Raw genomic sequence first — 14,767 nt, 5'->3', positions numbered from 1 at the left:
ATTTCAATCGATATCATAACAACAATAATTTAAGAAATGAATTTTCTAGTATTATTTTTGCACAGTTTATTCATCACATGATTTGAAATATCATTCGTTTTAATATATAAAAAGTTTTAAAATTGTCGATTTCAAATACACATTTCACTTTATTTATCGCCAAAAACATTGATTTAAAAAACATTAACATTTCAAACCTCACGACTGTCTAGTCGCGTTATATGTATTTTGTGTCATAATTCAAATTTTAACGAAGTCGAAATTAAAAAAAAACAATTTTATTTTATTTAACAAAATGAAAATTGTATTACATTACAATGTATTAAAGCAAAATTTTTTCAAATTGAAATAAAAACATTGTTACTTTGACGTTCATATTCAATTATTGAATTTTTTCCTTAATATGAATTTTCTGATATTTGCTAATACTAATTTTATTAAAAATGACTAATCAGTCTTCAAAAAAGTAGAATAAAGTAAACTTAAAGTGCAACGAATTAAAAAAAGGAAATTATTGAACTGAACTACTTAAATTGTTGTAAGATCAGGCCTTGAATCTTTTTTTAGACATTAAGAAAGAAGATTCAGTTGAATTGCATGAAAAAAATCCAGTTTTAATGCATATTAATAACAACAAAATTCTGTTCTCAAATTTTAGAAGAGCTGCAAAGTAAAATAAAAATATTGCATTTAATTAAAAACATCAATGTTGTAAGATGAATCAAAAAACTTTTAAATTATTAAAATATGTAGAAGAAAGTTGCAAAGAATTGCGGTATCCAACTGTGAAGTGCGCGACTAGCATAATAAAAATGTCAAATTTACTCTACGTAAAATTTGTGATCAATTTGAATTACGAGAACCTTGAAGATCATATTTCAAAATTTTTCAAATATTTACATGAAACACAATATTCTATTATTTCTTCTAATATTCAATGATGAACAAAGTAATTGGATAATAAATTTTTCAATGCATTCGCGTCAACATCGTCATTACCGATTATATTGTCACGATCATTCAAAAGATTCTCGACTTCATTTTCTGCTGCCCTATTTTCCCGAATGAATTGGTCCATTTGTCTTTCAGGAAAATATTGTCGAAATTCTTCATCATCAGACAATTCTCTCGTTATTATATAATTGTGCAGACAGACTAATGATTGAACTACAGCGATCGATGTTTCAAGCTTGAAAGACATTTTCGATTGCAAAATTTTCCATCGAGCTGCTAGGATTCCAAATGCGCATTCTATAGTCTGTCGTGCATGAGATAATCTGCAAGAAGTAATATGGTTTTATAAGTACTAAAAAAGGTACCAAGAAGAAATAAAAAATGACCTTGTTCAATTTCTTTATTATTATGTACAGAAAAGGATTTTAACCTTATATGCATAAGAAAATTTTTTTAAACTGAAAAATAACTAGAAAGCGGTTAATTATGGGGAATTCAATATAACTCATTTAAATTGATAGAAAATTTAACAGAATATGATAATATTCGAATCAGTAAATTTCTACTGATGAAGTAATAAAATCAGAGTTCCAGAATCAAATTACGTTAATAATTAAAATCGAATTTTTACTAATGAAAAAAAAAGTAGAACAATAATTATTGAAGAATATTTGTTTTCTTATTACTTACCGGTAATTGAACAATTCTTGTAAGGGTGTAAGGGGTCGATTTCGCTTGTACGGCACAATCATGTACGGCCTTAGTGTGAAAATCCCGTCTCCTATGATGAAATGAGTCGAAATGTCATGTGAGTGTGGTAGGTAGGTTGGATTGGGTAAATTGGCCAAATTATTTTCCAACATCCGATAAAATTCAGTATGTTGGAAGGCCGAAACATCGCTTACACCACCTATAATTAAAAGCAAAAAGATCTTTATTGTAATTTTATTATTCGCAGGTACAGATTGAGTAGAAATACCCTATATCTAATGAAGAGTTTTTTTATACTTACCATAATCTCCAATATCTACCCAAGAGAATCGGCAAAAAGCATCACACATGGCCATTAGTTTAAAACTGTGAAACCTTTTATAATTAAAATAACGGCTACCAGAATTTGGTGGTGCTTTTATTCGGATCTCTTTGCCGTCCATAGCTCCAATGCAATTTGGCATATCCCATTTTGCTCGAAAACCTTGGGCAGTGACCATCCAATCTTCAGCAACTAGATTTCCTTTTAAGTACAAAGGTTGTAAACATTCCCAGATAACTGGACAAACTTCAGCAATTATGCTGTAAGCAGTTGACAAACCTATTCGAAATAAGTTGCTAGTGCTGTAGAAACTATCACCATGGGCTAAGATACTGACATGAAATCATAAAATTATATCAATTGCGTTAATTTAAAATTATAACATTCTGTAATAAATGCATAGAACAATAGATTAAAAAAAAACAATGCACATTTTGCTACATGATACATTCACTGCCAATATATAGATTTAATAAGTTATTGTTTGGATTCAAAATTTATACGATTTCAAATTCAAGGCAAATTTTAGGTATATAAGTAATGAATAATTTGAATTTTCAGGGTTGCCACAAATATTTAATTTTATTTTTCCCTGATTTCCAGAAAAAATTTCACTTTTTCCCTGACCCTAAAGAATATTCTGATTCACTCTAAAAATTATTAGATACTCAAAAAAAATGTTCTATTACATTTATTTACAAACTTCTTTAATAGTAAAATTATTTTAAAACATCAATATAACTTCTTTCTTAAATAAATATTTAATCATTATTATTTTTCTTTAGGAAATAAAATTCTTCAAAATATTCTAATTTAAACCATTTTGAAATGCAACAACTTATAAGAATATTATTACAAAACATGAAGAAGACGATTACTCCGAGTGGAAGACTCGGAGTGATCGTCTTCTTCATGTTTTGTAATTATTTACATTGCCATAAAATTTTTTAAAGTAAGTTAATTATTTATAAAAATCCTAAAAATAATCCTTCGCAAAAATTCAATTATTTTTACAAGAAGTACAATTTTACAAAAAAAATCAATTTTAAAAAAAAATGTAATAAAATTCGTTGCAATAATTCAATTATTTTTATAAATAATAAAAAATCGATTATTCGTTTATTCATTTTTAAATCAACTTTTATTAGAAAATTCTAAAAAAATTAAATTATTTAAATTAAAAAATAAATAATTTATTGAATAATTGAATGTTTGTTAAAATTGAATTCTCATAAAGAATTTTATCAATAAAATTTTAAGTAATTGAATTCATTTGACAAATTTTAATAATATTTTTAAGAATAATTTCATTTATCGAGGAATTTGATTAAAATATTGGATAACAAATAATTCATAAAAATAATAATTAAATAAATAATTAAAATTTTCATAAAATAATTGAATGTCGGAGAAAAATTTTATTATTTATATAAATAATTGAATTCTTACAACGAATTTTATTCAAGTTTATAAAAATAATTGAATTTCAGTGAAGAATTTTATTATTTACAAAAATAATTGAATTCATGACAATATTTTATAAAAATCTTTTTATATAATTGATATTTTTCGAAAAATTTTATGAAATTTTGTATTTTAAATAACTGAATTCCTGTGAAAATTTTATTACTTATGAAAATAATTGAATTATTTCAAAGAAATTTATTAAATATTGAATAATTGAATTCCTGTGGAATTTTTACAAGAATTTTATTAAAATTTTTAAAAATAATTGAATTTCGAAGAAGAATTTTATTATTTATAAAAGATAATTGAAATTTTGACAAGAATCTATTTTTAATTTTTGAACATAATTGAAATTTTGCGAAGAATTTTTGTAACTTTTGAAAACAATTGAATTTCTGTAATCATTTGTAACTTTTACAAAATCCAATTTTTTTTAGTATTTTTAACTGAAATTCTTCTATCAATCTAGTATTTATGAAAATTGTAAAAATTATTTATAAAATAATTTGTAAGTCATAATTTTATGATAGTTTTTGAAAAATTAAGTTATTTAAAATAAATTATTGTCAGAAATTTAAAAAATTTAATGTTTTGTATTAAAATTCGAGGTAATATCATAATTTACGAGGCAAAAAGGAAAAAAATTCAGAGTTTTCTCATGAATTTTAAAAATTTAATTTTTTCCAGTACTTTTAGTAAAAATCCCTGACTTTTCCCTGATTTCCCTGACCTGTGGCAACCCTGATTTTCTATACTAAATATTTTTGAAAAAATTCAAGAAAATTATAGCAAACATTTTATAAGGCATGGCGAATACTAACCTCAAAGTAACAACCAAGCGAAGCCTCGTAGACAATGGCTTTCTTAAACTGCGTTTTTCGAGCCGGTGTTGTATTAATTGGTGTAATTCCTCGAATTGTTGGACACTCATTCTCACCATTTTTCTAAAACTTTCGTGGTCCTGCATTAAAAAGTTCTCAAAAAGAGCATCGTAAGCTCCAAAAATTTCCCTCATTTGAACTCGAATATGAGGCTTAACCCACCATCGACGAAACACTTCCTTGTTAATACTTAGATACATACGAATTAAATTGAACCACTGTATAAAGATAAAGAGGAATGTCATGAAATCTTCCATTTTTTAAAAAATAAAAAACGATTTAGTTAATTATTAGCAATCACAAAATATAAGCACTAACCAAACTAGGCCTATACTAAACACTAAACTGCATGAACTTTTAGCAGTTGGCAACACTACATTAGTGACGTCAGAACCAACGCGCGCGTAAGCTTTGCGTGAACGTTGCGCGCGTGTCAACCTTACGTATATCCATTCTGGAATCGGCCTTATAGACATCAACAAACCTTGCGCGCTTTGCACGCTAGGACAGTTGTAGACATCAACAAACCTTGCGCGATATGCACGCAAGGATAAATACATATGGGCAATTCCACGCAAGATGACCTATGACCTTGGAAATTTGGTTAAACATATTTTTTTATTTTTGTTTAATCGCCCAAATTTTCGAGTTATGTATTTTCGAAATTTTGGATTTGTAACTGTAGACATATTTTCAGTAGCTTATAAGTCTGAAAATATTAAGTATAGAAAAAACTTGTCAAGGAATGAAAGTTTTAGTTTTCTTTCAACTTTTAAGAAATGTAAAAAAAAAAATTTTTTTTAAATTTTTTATTAAAAAAAATTTTTTTTTTATAAACAAATTAATTTTTTTTAACTTTGGACCCTTTTCTTTTTTATTTTTTTTAAATTTATTTATACCTTATAATATACAGAAGATTTTCCAAAAAGTTTTGGAGTGGGCCGACGCGTTTAATGAGTTGTACAAAATTTTCAAAAATCACGTGCAAGGTGCTCGTGTTCTACGAAACGCCTCACAATGGAATTTTTTTACAATTTACTTCTCAAAAAATGTCTACAGACTAAAATTTAATCGATTCGAGTGTTTTTTGTTTTAAATAAAAGGAGAACAATTTCTGAACATATCCCTCCATGCAAACCTAAGAATCTTCAATTATTTATAATTTTTTTTTAAATACAAAAAGTTAACAAATTAGTTGTGTAGTTTCCTTTAAAAATGAATGATTATTTTCTTATTTTGCTACTACACATGTCCTAAATCAGATTCAATTAATATAATATACGACCACCAAATAAATAGTAAAACATAAAATAATTTATCTAAACACTTATAAACAATATTAGTTAACAAATAGTTAACTTTGGTTCCTCTCCATAAAAAAACTTTGTTCTTTCATATTCATATTGTACTTTAGGTTCATTTAATAAATACATCTTCCTTTCGTTAAAAAACTATTTTTAATTGTTATAAACAATAATAGTTAACAAATAATGAACTTTGGTTCCTCTGCACCAAAAAGAATTTTTTCCATAGTTTTCATTGAAGTTTATTACAAAGAATATATGTTAAAAAATAGTGAACGTATGAAATAGTTTGTTCAATAACTATAAACAATTTAATATATATAAATTTGTATTAAATGTTTTTTTTCTTTCCTTGTGTTTTTTAAAATTAAAATAAAAAAATTAATTAAAATAAAATAAATGCAATTAATATATATTCTGAACATTAAAATGTTTATTGCTTTATTTTGAGACAAACATTCTTTGCAATGAACTTCAATGAAACTATGAAAAAAATTCTTTTTGGTGCAGAGGAACCAAAGTTCATTATTTGTTAACTATTATTGTTTATAACAATTAAAAATAGTTTTTTAACGAAAGGGAGATGTATTCATTAAATGAACCTAAAGTACAATATGAATATGAAAGAACAAAGTTTTTTTATGGAGAGGAACCAAAGTTAACTATTTGTTAACTAATATTGTTTATAAGTGTTTAGATAAATTATTTTATGTTTTACTATTTATCTGGTGGTCATATATTATATTAATTGAATCTGATTTAGGACATGTGTAGTAGCAAAATAAGAAAATAATCATTTATTTTTAAAGGAAACTACACAACTAATTTGTTAACTTTTTGTATTTAAAAAAAAATTATAAACAATTTAAGATTCTTAGGTTTGCATGGAGGGATATGTTCAGAAATTGTTCTCCTTTTATTTAAAACAAAAAACACTCGAATCGATTAAAAATTTTAGTCTGTAGATATTTTTTGAGAAGTAAATTGCAAAAAAATTCCATTGTGAGGCGTTTCGTAGAACACGAGCACCTTGCACGTGATTTTTGAAAATTTTGTACAACTCATTAAACGCGTCGGCCCACTCCAAAACTTTTTGAAAAATCTTCTGTATATTATAAGGTATAAATAAATTTAAAAAAAATAAAAAAGAAAAGGGTCCAAAGTTAAAAAAAATTAATTTGTTTATAAAAAAAAAAATTTTTTTAAATAAAAAATTAAAAAAATTTTTTTTTTTACATTTCTTAAAAGTTGAAAGAAAACTAAAACTTTCATTTCTTGACAAGTTTTTTCTATACTCAATATTTTTAGACTTATAAGCTACTGAAAGTATGTCTACAGTTACAAATCCAAAATTTCGAAAATTCATAACTTGAAAATTTGGGCGATTAAACAAAAATAAAAAAACACGTATTTCTTTTTTTTCCATATAGATTGAGAAAAAAATATGTTTAACCGAATTTTCAAGGTCATAGGTAAATCTTGCGTGGAATTGCCCATATATAATAACTTGCAGGCAAGGACATTTATGTACTGTAACAAACCTTGTGCGTTTTGTACGCAAGGACAATAATATAAAAGTAACAAACCTTGCGCACGTTACAACCTTTTGGCAATAAGCTATGTTGATTGTGTTTTAAATTTGATCTGTAAATAAATGATTCCTAACATACAAAAACAAAAACATACAAACTTTCCAAAAACTTTAATTATATGTCTTTGATCTTATGCGTAATCATCCAAATATCTCGGTCTTTTTATAGTTCGTTTATTTTTATCAAAGTTCTTTGTTTGAATGGATTTAGTATCTATAGTAAACTCCAAGTTTGCACTTTCGTTGACTTGCGAAGAATTTAATGAACAATAAGGTTTCATTACTTCTTCTGTACTGTTTGCTACTGGATAAACATTACATTCAGATTCTTCAGCTACAATAGATTCACAACCCACGTTATCAGAAGAAGAATATAGTTCTGTTCATAGTCATTTAAATATTGGGGTGGATTTCGTGTACGTTTATTTTTTCCAATCGACGGAACAAGACTTTTGTAATTTTCTGATTGGATAGGTTTTTCTTATCAAAGTTGTTTGTCAAAATCTTTGTTTCCTTATCTCAAACAGAATGTGATAAACAATTTGTTTTGATAATTTCTTTTACATGTTCTGATACTAAATGAGTATTACATTCAGATTCTTCTTCTGCAACAGATTCACTTTCTATGTCGTCGGAAGAAGGGTCTGTTTTATAGTTTTTCTCATAATCAATCAAGTAATTGGGTGGATTACGGGTACGTGTACTTTTTTCAATCAACGTGACATTAGTGTTACTTTTTTCTGATTCAATAAGTTTATATGTTACATTGTTTGTCAACAAGTCTGCTTCATTGATTTCTACAGAATTTAATATAGAATTTGTTTCCATTACATCTTCTGTATTTTCTGCTATTGAATTAGCAATTAATTCTATCTCTTCTGTTACAACAGATTTACCTTCTACATAATCAGAGGTCGAGTCTGTTTTATAGTCTTGTTCATAATCGTGTAAATACATTGGTTGTTTCTTGCACCGTGTACTTTTTTTAATAGACGTTACATTACTCTCACAGTTGACAATGTCATCAAATTCATTGTCGATCTGTTCTGTATCGCTTAATAAATCAGAGGTTAGTATCCTCTTTTTCTTATTTTTACACTTCAGATCGACTATTTCATCATGCTTTCTACTACTCTCTTCTGCGGGTTTTTCTAAATCTACATATACTTGTTCAAAACATGCACTATTATTGTTTTCAACGTGATTAATACCTGTTTTAATTTTTTTCATATTTTTTTACGTTCTTTTTCCATTTCATGTTTCTGTTTTGCTTCAATAATGTAAGGTGGATCTTTTACTTTTCCTACTTTGCTTATAAAACTATCAATGATTTCAGGTAATAAACATGTTGAATAAAAAAGGCTTAGCTTTGGTAACATTACATTATTCCAAAGTTCGTCATCCCTTTGTATCTCAATAAGCCTGTAATCTGATGGTATCCACACAAAAAAGTAGCAACATTCCTTACCAACAACATTTAATTGCATTTGCACCTGGTAATAATACGAATGATTTTGATTGATTTTTAAACATTTGTTGTTCGTAAATAATGATTTAATTGAATCTATTTTGTTATCATAGGCCTCAGTAAGTGACTTATAATCTCTGGCATTATAAGGACATTTTATTTCCACAATGTTACCATTTTTTTTTAAATACCATCAGGAGAAGCTGCTAAACCTTCAACTGTGCGGTGAATAAATAAGCCACATTCTAAAACTTCATCGTCTAGAATCTTCTCCAATTTTGCTTTAGCTTTTGGTTCATTTTTATTACACGAAGTGTACTCTCTTTTGTGACATATTCTACCCGCAAAGCTTGCTGTCAAAAATTGTCTTCTTAGAACTTTCCATTTAGAATTATTTATTTGTCCCCGAGTATTTTTTTTCTTCTAGATCTCGATTCTCCATCTTTCTCTTAACCTCTTTATTATGATTCTCTAACTTTTTATCATACGTTTCCTTAACCATAGCTGGTTGATCTGCATTTGGACCATAATCCTTGTCATAATATTGCTTTTTTCTTCTTTGTTTTCTTTGCGGACCATTAGCTTTTCTTCGCTGATACTCCCTTGTATTTGCGTCATGCGAATCCTGTACCGCCGTTGGGATATTTTTTCCACTAGCTTTGTAATAACCTACTGCGACATTTCGATTATTGAACTGTAAGGCTGCGGCAAGCACACGAGTTTCGTATTCATTTCGTAATGCAAAATTGATACGTTTTCCTCCGATTTTTTCAGCAACAATTCCGTTGGCTGCTTCCACTAAATTCGTATCACAATTTAATAGTAAACTTTTTGCATTTTCACTAAGACGTGAAATATCTATTTCAAGTTCAATAACAAAATTCCACTTCTCGAGATAGTCAACCTGATTAACTTCCCTATCTTTTGGAGTACCATCACAAAGTGGATTGTTTCCAATACATAGACTGTGATCCCCAAACACATGTCTAGGAATGACATTAATGGCATTTTGAACTTCAAAAATGCATTCATCATCGAAATCCCTACCAGAATTCCATACTCTTCTAAGTATACGATTTACTTCAGTAATGCATTTTTCTCCACCTGCTTTTACAATACTTCTAGCTTTGCCTATACGTCCTGTTTTGCTTGTTGCTATTCTTTTTGCACTAGTTCGAAAACATCTTCGTAAATGTTTGACACATTCTACTTTATTCACGATTACTCCATGCTCTGCATATGGATCAGCTTGTAGTATCTTTTTATAAACACTACTATCACCATCAGCAATTAGTGTTTCGTATATTAAATTATGTTCTTCAATACTACGACAGAAACCGTTTGCAATTATTGTGCTCTCTATACTTGTGGAACTTGAATCACGGCTCCAATTTTTAAAACATTGATGATGCTTTGGTATTTTATTCATTCTATTAGCTCTGTCGCAAACAGAACAATACATGTCCTTTGTTTCACACTACAGTATCTTTCCTGTATTGTAACCTATAATGAAAGCCATACCTGCAGGTGAATTATGATTTCCGCTCCTATATGACCTTTTCATCCAACTACCGTCTGCTAATACTGGTACCAATCCTATATTATTTATAACTTTTTCATTTTTTAAAGCTATTTCAAATTCTTCCCTACCAGCTTGCTTCATGCTTTCTTTCACTGCATTCGACATAATATTCCAAGCTTTGTCGCGACGATTGATATAAGTGTCATTACTCATAAATTTTATTCCAGCTGTTGTAAATATTTTTTTCATTTGAGTGTATCCGTTTCCTGTATTTATTGCACCCAAAATTAAAGCTTCATTTATGTCTAGGTTCTTGTCGTCTTTAGGTGTAGTCCAAATTTTTGTATTCCAAGGACACTTATTACATTCATATAGATGACATATGTACTCTGTTACCCTCTCGCTTAAAGATTTTTATTTTCACATCTTCTATAGTACACTCATCACTTTTATGAGTAGCAAGGTTTTTTGACAATTCCTCCCATACTGTTGCCCAATTCATGAGTAATACTTCCGTTGGATCCACATTTTCCTGGTCGCGTTTCGTGTTTTCCCCTATATTTTTAGTTGACTCTTCATCCAAACTATCAGCAATTTTACTAACACACTCATTATTTCCTGTTCTACTTTCACTTGATTCAATCGATACCGAACTTATACTTTGTTCGATGTCGCCCATATATGCTGATTCATTACTACAACTTTGACAAAAGGAATCATTCCCGACCGAATATTGCGTAGGATTTTCTAAATACTCACGGGAAACCTGCATTTTATTATCATTGTTAATGACATTCTTATCACTAAGTTCAATCTGTTGATCTGATATTAACCTGCTTTCTTCTCCTCCGATGTTTTACATCTCTAACAATAACCTTTCGTACTTACATTGCTCTGCCTCGTTAATACGTCGATTATCTATAATTGTAGGTAGTAGCTTTTTGCTCAACAATTGGGGATCTTTAATTTCAGTATCAGTACAATCTTGACATTCATTACTAGTATCTGGAACTAACCTTTCTACTTCAACTTGATGCAATTCAAACCAGTTGCTTCTATCACCCTCATTTTCAAAACGATGTATATTTTTATCTAAAACCTGAAACAATTTATTAACATCTTCTAAAATCATGACACATGCAACACCTTTTTCTGATCCACTTGAAAGACCCTTAGAATCTCTTGCGTGTGAATCAAACAGCCAAATTTTTCCATCAATCTTTCCGAGAGCAACTGAAATATTATTCGATGTTAAGATTGCTGATCTATCTGTTTCAAGGAATAATTCTAATCTGTCTCTTAGATTAAGACAACCAAAAACATTTTCCCACACGTGACCTACATCTGAAACTTTAAGTTTTATTTTAAAATCTATGGAGTCTATACGTATATATTGAAAAACTTCAGAAGCAGTCAAATAATGTGGATTTTCCTCACCTACACTAAGAACCCCCCTTGCATTTATACTTTTCTGATAAATATCGTCACCAATTTTTAATACGGAGTCGACTGTTTCTGAAGTCCAAAATTGGGGATGTTTTATTTTACTCATTACGTTTGCAACGGCAGCGTTTGCAGTGCATTGGCGGCCAGCACTTACCTCTCCAAAAATACCTGTATCACCTTGATTAAATGATCCTCTAATTATGGTGGATGTACCTATCTTTTTGTCCTTTGCTGCGTCTAATAATTTGATAGCTGTACCTTCCTTCAGGGGGCTGTCAATTTTTTTTACAGAAGTTTCATCATTTCCCAAACATTCTACTATTGGGTTTCCCGAATATCCAGAACGATACTCTTGATCACTCTTGACTTGCGCTGCACGCATAAGGGAATCCACCATCAAATCAAAAGAGTTATCAATTCCCTTCGTCTCATTTCCATTTTTCCTTTCTTCCTTTGATTGCCTAATGATAAAAAACATTTCTGTTTGAAACATAATTGCATAACATTTTGGTAGAAATCTGTTATCCCTTTGCCCTTTAAGTTTTACAAAACCCATGAGAAGAGGTGTTATACTTGTGTTGATAAGTTAGTTATGTGTGAGAAAGTAAGTGTCTGAATTTTTGGATCGTACCTATTTAATCTTTAAAACTTTTAACAAATCTAAAGAACCTATGTTATAATAATGCAGAATTGAAATTTCACTTATTTTAAGTGTATATGCACTAGGGTGACCGTTATTTTGCGAAAGTTGGAATTTCTTGGGTCGTCAGGCTGAATTTGTTTTAGAATGTGAAAAAAATGAGCTATGCACAAGAACAGCCCAATCGATCAATATTAACCAGTGCCACCCTGCTAAAAATACACCTTAAAAACTATAGGAACCTCTTAGACTTAGGTTTCTAATAGTTTTAATGAGGGATTGTAGTAGGGATTTGTCTAATTTTTTATGAGGTTCCTATAGGTTTTATAATATTTCTTTCAAATGTTTCTATGATGTTTTTACAAGGTATTTATGAGGATCAGAAAATTTAAATAAATATATATAATTTGCCACATAATGTGTTCTATTATTGTGGTTACCTATTATATATTTCTGCAAGGATTCTAAGATGTTTCTACGACGTTTTTAATGAGAATTTACAAATATCGAAAAACATTACATTCTCTATTGAAAATTAGAATAAAAAAATGTCTAATTAACTATGCAAGGTGCATGTTAATTAATATTTATTTATAAATTATTTTAAGCATTTTCTACAGACTTAAAACGTTTTTATACACATTAAAATTGCTAACGCTCTCAGGGAGATTCGAACCCAAGGCCTATCTTAATCTACGCGCCGAAGTCTAATACACTGTGACGCGGCATTTTGCCTCGCACAATATTTTCAATAATTAGTTGAAATTTTGTTAAAATTAGAATTGAAAGGTAAATGTTTTGATAGAAACTCCATCAAGACGAGAATCGTTTTACCTAAAACAAATAAAAACTAGCATTAAAATTTTGAAATTTACAAATTTAATAAAATTAAAAAGATTATACCTCGGAAATTCAATTAATAAATAATTGAATTTATTACAATTGCCAACTCGTCAAATCAGCTGTCATAAGAAAATTTGAAAATATCTGAACATTTTCTGCCGTTCGTATTTTGCTTTTGTTTTTCATATTCTGCAAGTAAATTCTCCACTGATAATTTGCCGGTCCATCGCGAATTATTAATTATTCGTGAATCAACAAGGGAAGTGCTTCCTGGTGTATATATTTGGAAGTGATTCCCGAATATTCAAGAGCACCAGGAAGACGAAGATCAATTGTTTTGGTCCTGTCAAAACACTGACTGCGGCCATCTTGAATTAAAGGCCAACGCGAAGCGAACGACAGCAACCAATAAGTGGGCGCTCTGCAATACCGGCGGCGAATATCTTATCTCGGGCAGATAATAATAAATTGTAAAGTAAAATAATAGTACGCCGGGGACTCACCAAAAACTAAAAAAGAAGCGTATGTGTAGCGACGCTCTCGTAGTGACAGACACGTCCATTTTTATTCATTCTCGTTTTGATAGTAGTATCAGGCGCATCACGCCGATTAAAATTTAAATTAAAAATATTAAAAATTAAAATTCAAGTGCCATGTCTGGACGAGGAGCCATGCGGGGTCGGCGTCGAATTGACGGTGAGTCCCAGTAAAGTCAAATCTTCATTTTCTCGCCAGATTGGCAATATTAAAAATAAAAACTTTCGAAATAGTGAGTGATGCTTGTCACCGCTTTGTCATGCGGTAATTCATTAACCAATTCGGCCTTCCGCCGAATATAATAGTTGTCCAACGTAAAATATATCACTCTTAAAGTAAAATTTTCTTGAATAAAATTAACTTTGATAAAAATTAAATTCTGTGACAGTGTAATTATTGTGTTGTCTCCTTACTCCCCCCTCTCCGCGGTTTTATTGGGAAATTAATTTATAATCTCCTAATAATTTTTCTGAACTAGCTGGCAAAATTAAATTAAGTTAATAAATCTTTTGGATATTTTAGTGCAAAATATCCTGGCGCTTAAATAAATCTTTTCTTTCTTAAAATTTATTTAAATCATTAAATTCAAAGTGGAGATAACCTTCTTTCCTGACCCATTGTCAAAGTATTCTTGATTTTTGGTTTACTTAAGATAGTAAACCAGATTAAAATGTCAAATCGTTATAAAAATAATTAAATAATAATTCAAAAATAATTAAAAGGAATGGAAACAGGTTATAACACTTAACCCTTGGGCGGGCAAGCGGGGTCTATTGGACCCCGCGAGTATCTATTTTTCAAATTTCTCCGAATCCGTATGAAAAAATGAGTTCAGCCTAGAAATTCTATTAAATAGACTAAAAATACATCCAAATACTTTTACAGTTTTCATATTCCAATTGTGCATGATGCCACATGGGTGTTTAAACTTTTTACCGGCACGAACGGGCAAGCGGGGTCCAGTGGACACCGCATTGTAATAAGCATAAAAACATTGGGGATAACGTACACGGTAAAAAATTTACTATGGGGACTACAGTACCACTTAGTGTAATAGACCAAATTTACAAATTGTGCTATA

The 14,767-nt window shown here is 29.3% G+C and overlaps 1 protein-coding gene across 1 annotated transcript; it reads right to left on the bottom strand.

Moving 5' to 3' along the window:
• Window positions 1-301: 301 nt before the first annotated feature.
• On the bottom strand, window positions 302-4,885 carry LOC122502168 (protein ALP1-like). The gene is made up of 5 exons (XM_043612093.1): window positions 4,276-4,885; window positions 1,967-2,319; window positions 1,645-1,864; window positions 1,000-1,277; window positions 302-663 (listed from the first exon to the last, which is right to left on the bottom strand). The coding sequence occupies exons 1-5, from the start codon at window positions 4,590-4,592 to the stop codon at window positions 545-547; spliced, it is 1,287 nt and encodes a 428-aa protein (XP_043468028.1). The 5' UTR covers window positions 4,593-4,885; the 3' UTR covers window positions 302-544.
• Between the last annotated feature and the right edge of the window lie 9,882 nt (window positions 4,886-14,767).

This window comes from Leptopilina heterotoma, unplaced genomic scaffold, assembly GCF_015476425.1.
Source record: "Leptopilina heterotoma isolate Lh14 unplaced genomic scaffold, ASM1547642v1 Lhet_221, whole genome shotgun sequence".
Taxonomy (NCBI): Eukaryota; Metazoa; Arthropoda; class Insecta; order Hymenoptera; family Figitidae; genus Leptopilina; species Leptopilina heterotoma.
This window is presented reverse-complemented; position numbering and strand designations above follow the sequence as displayed.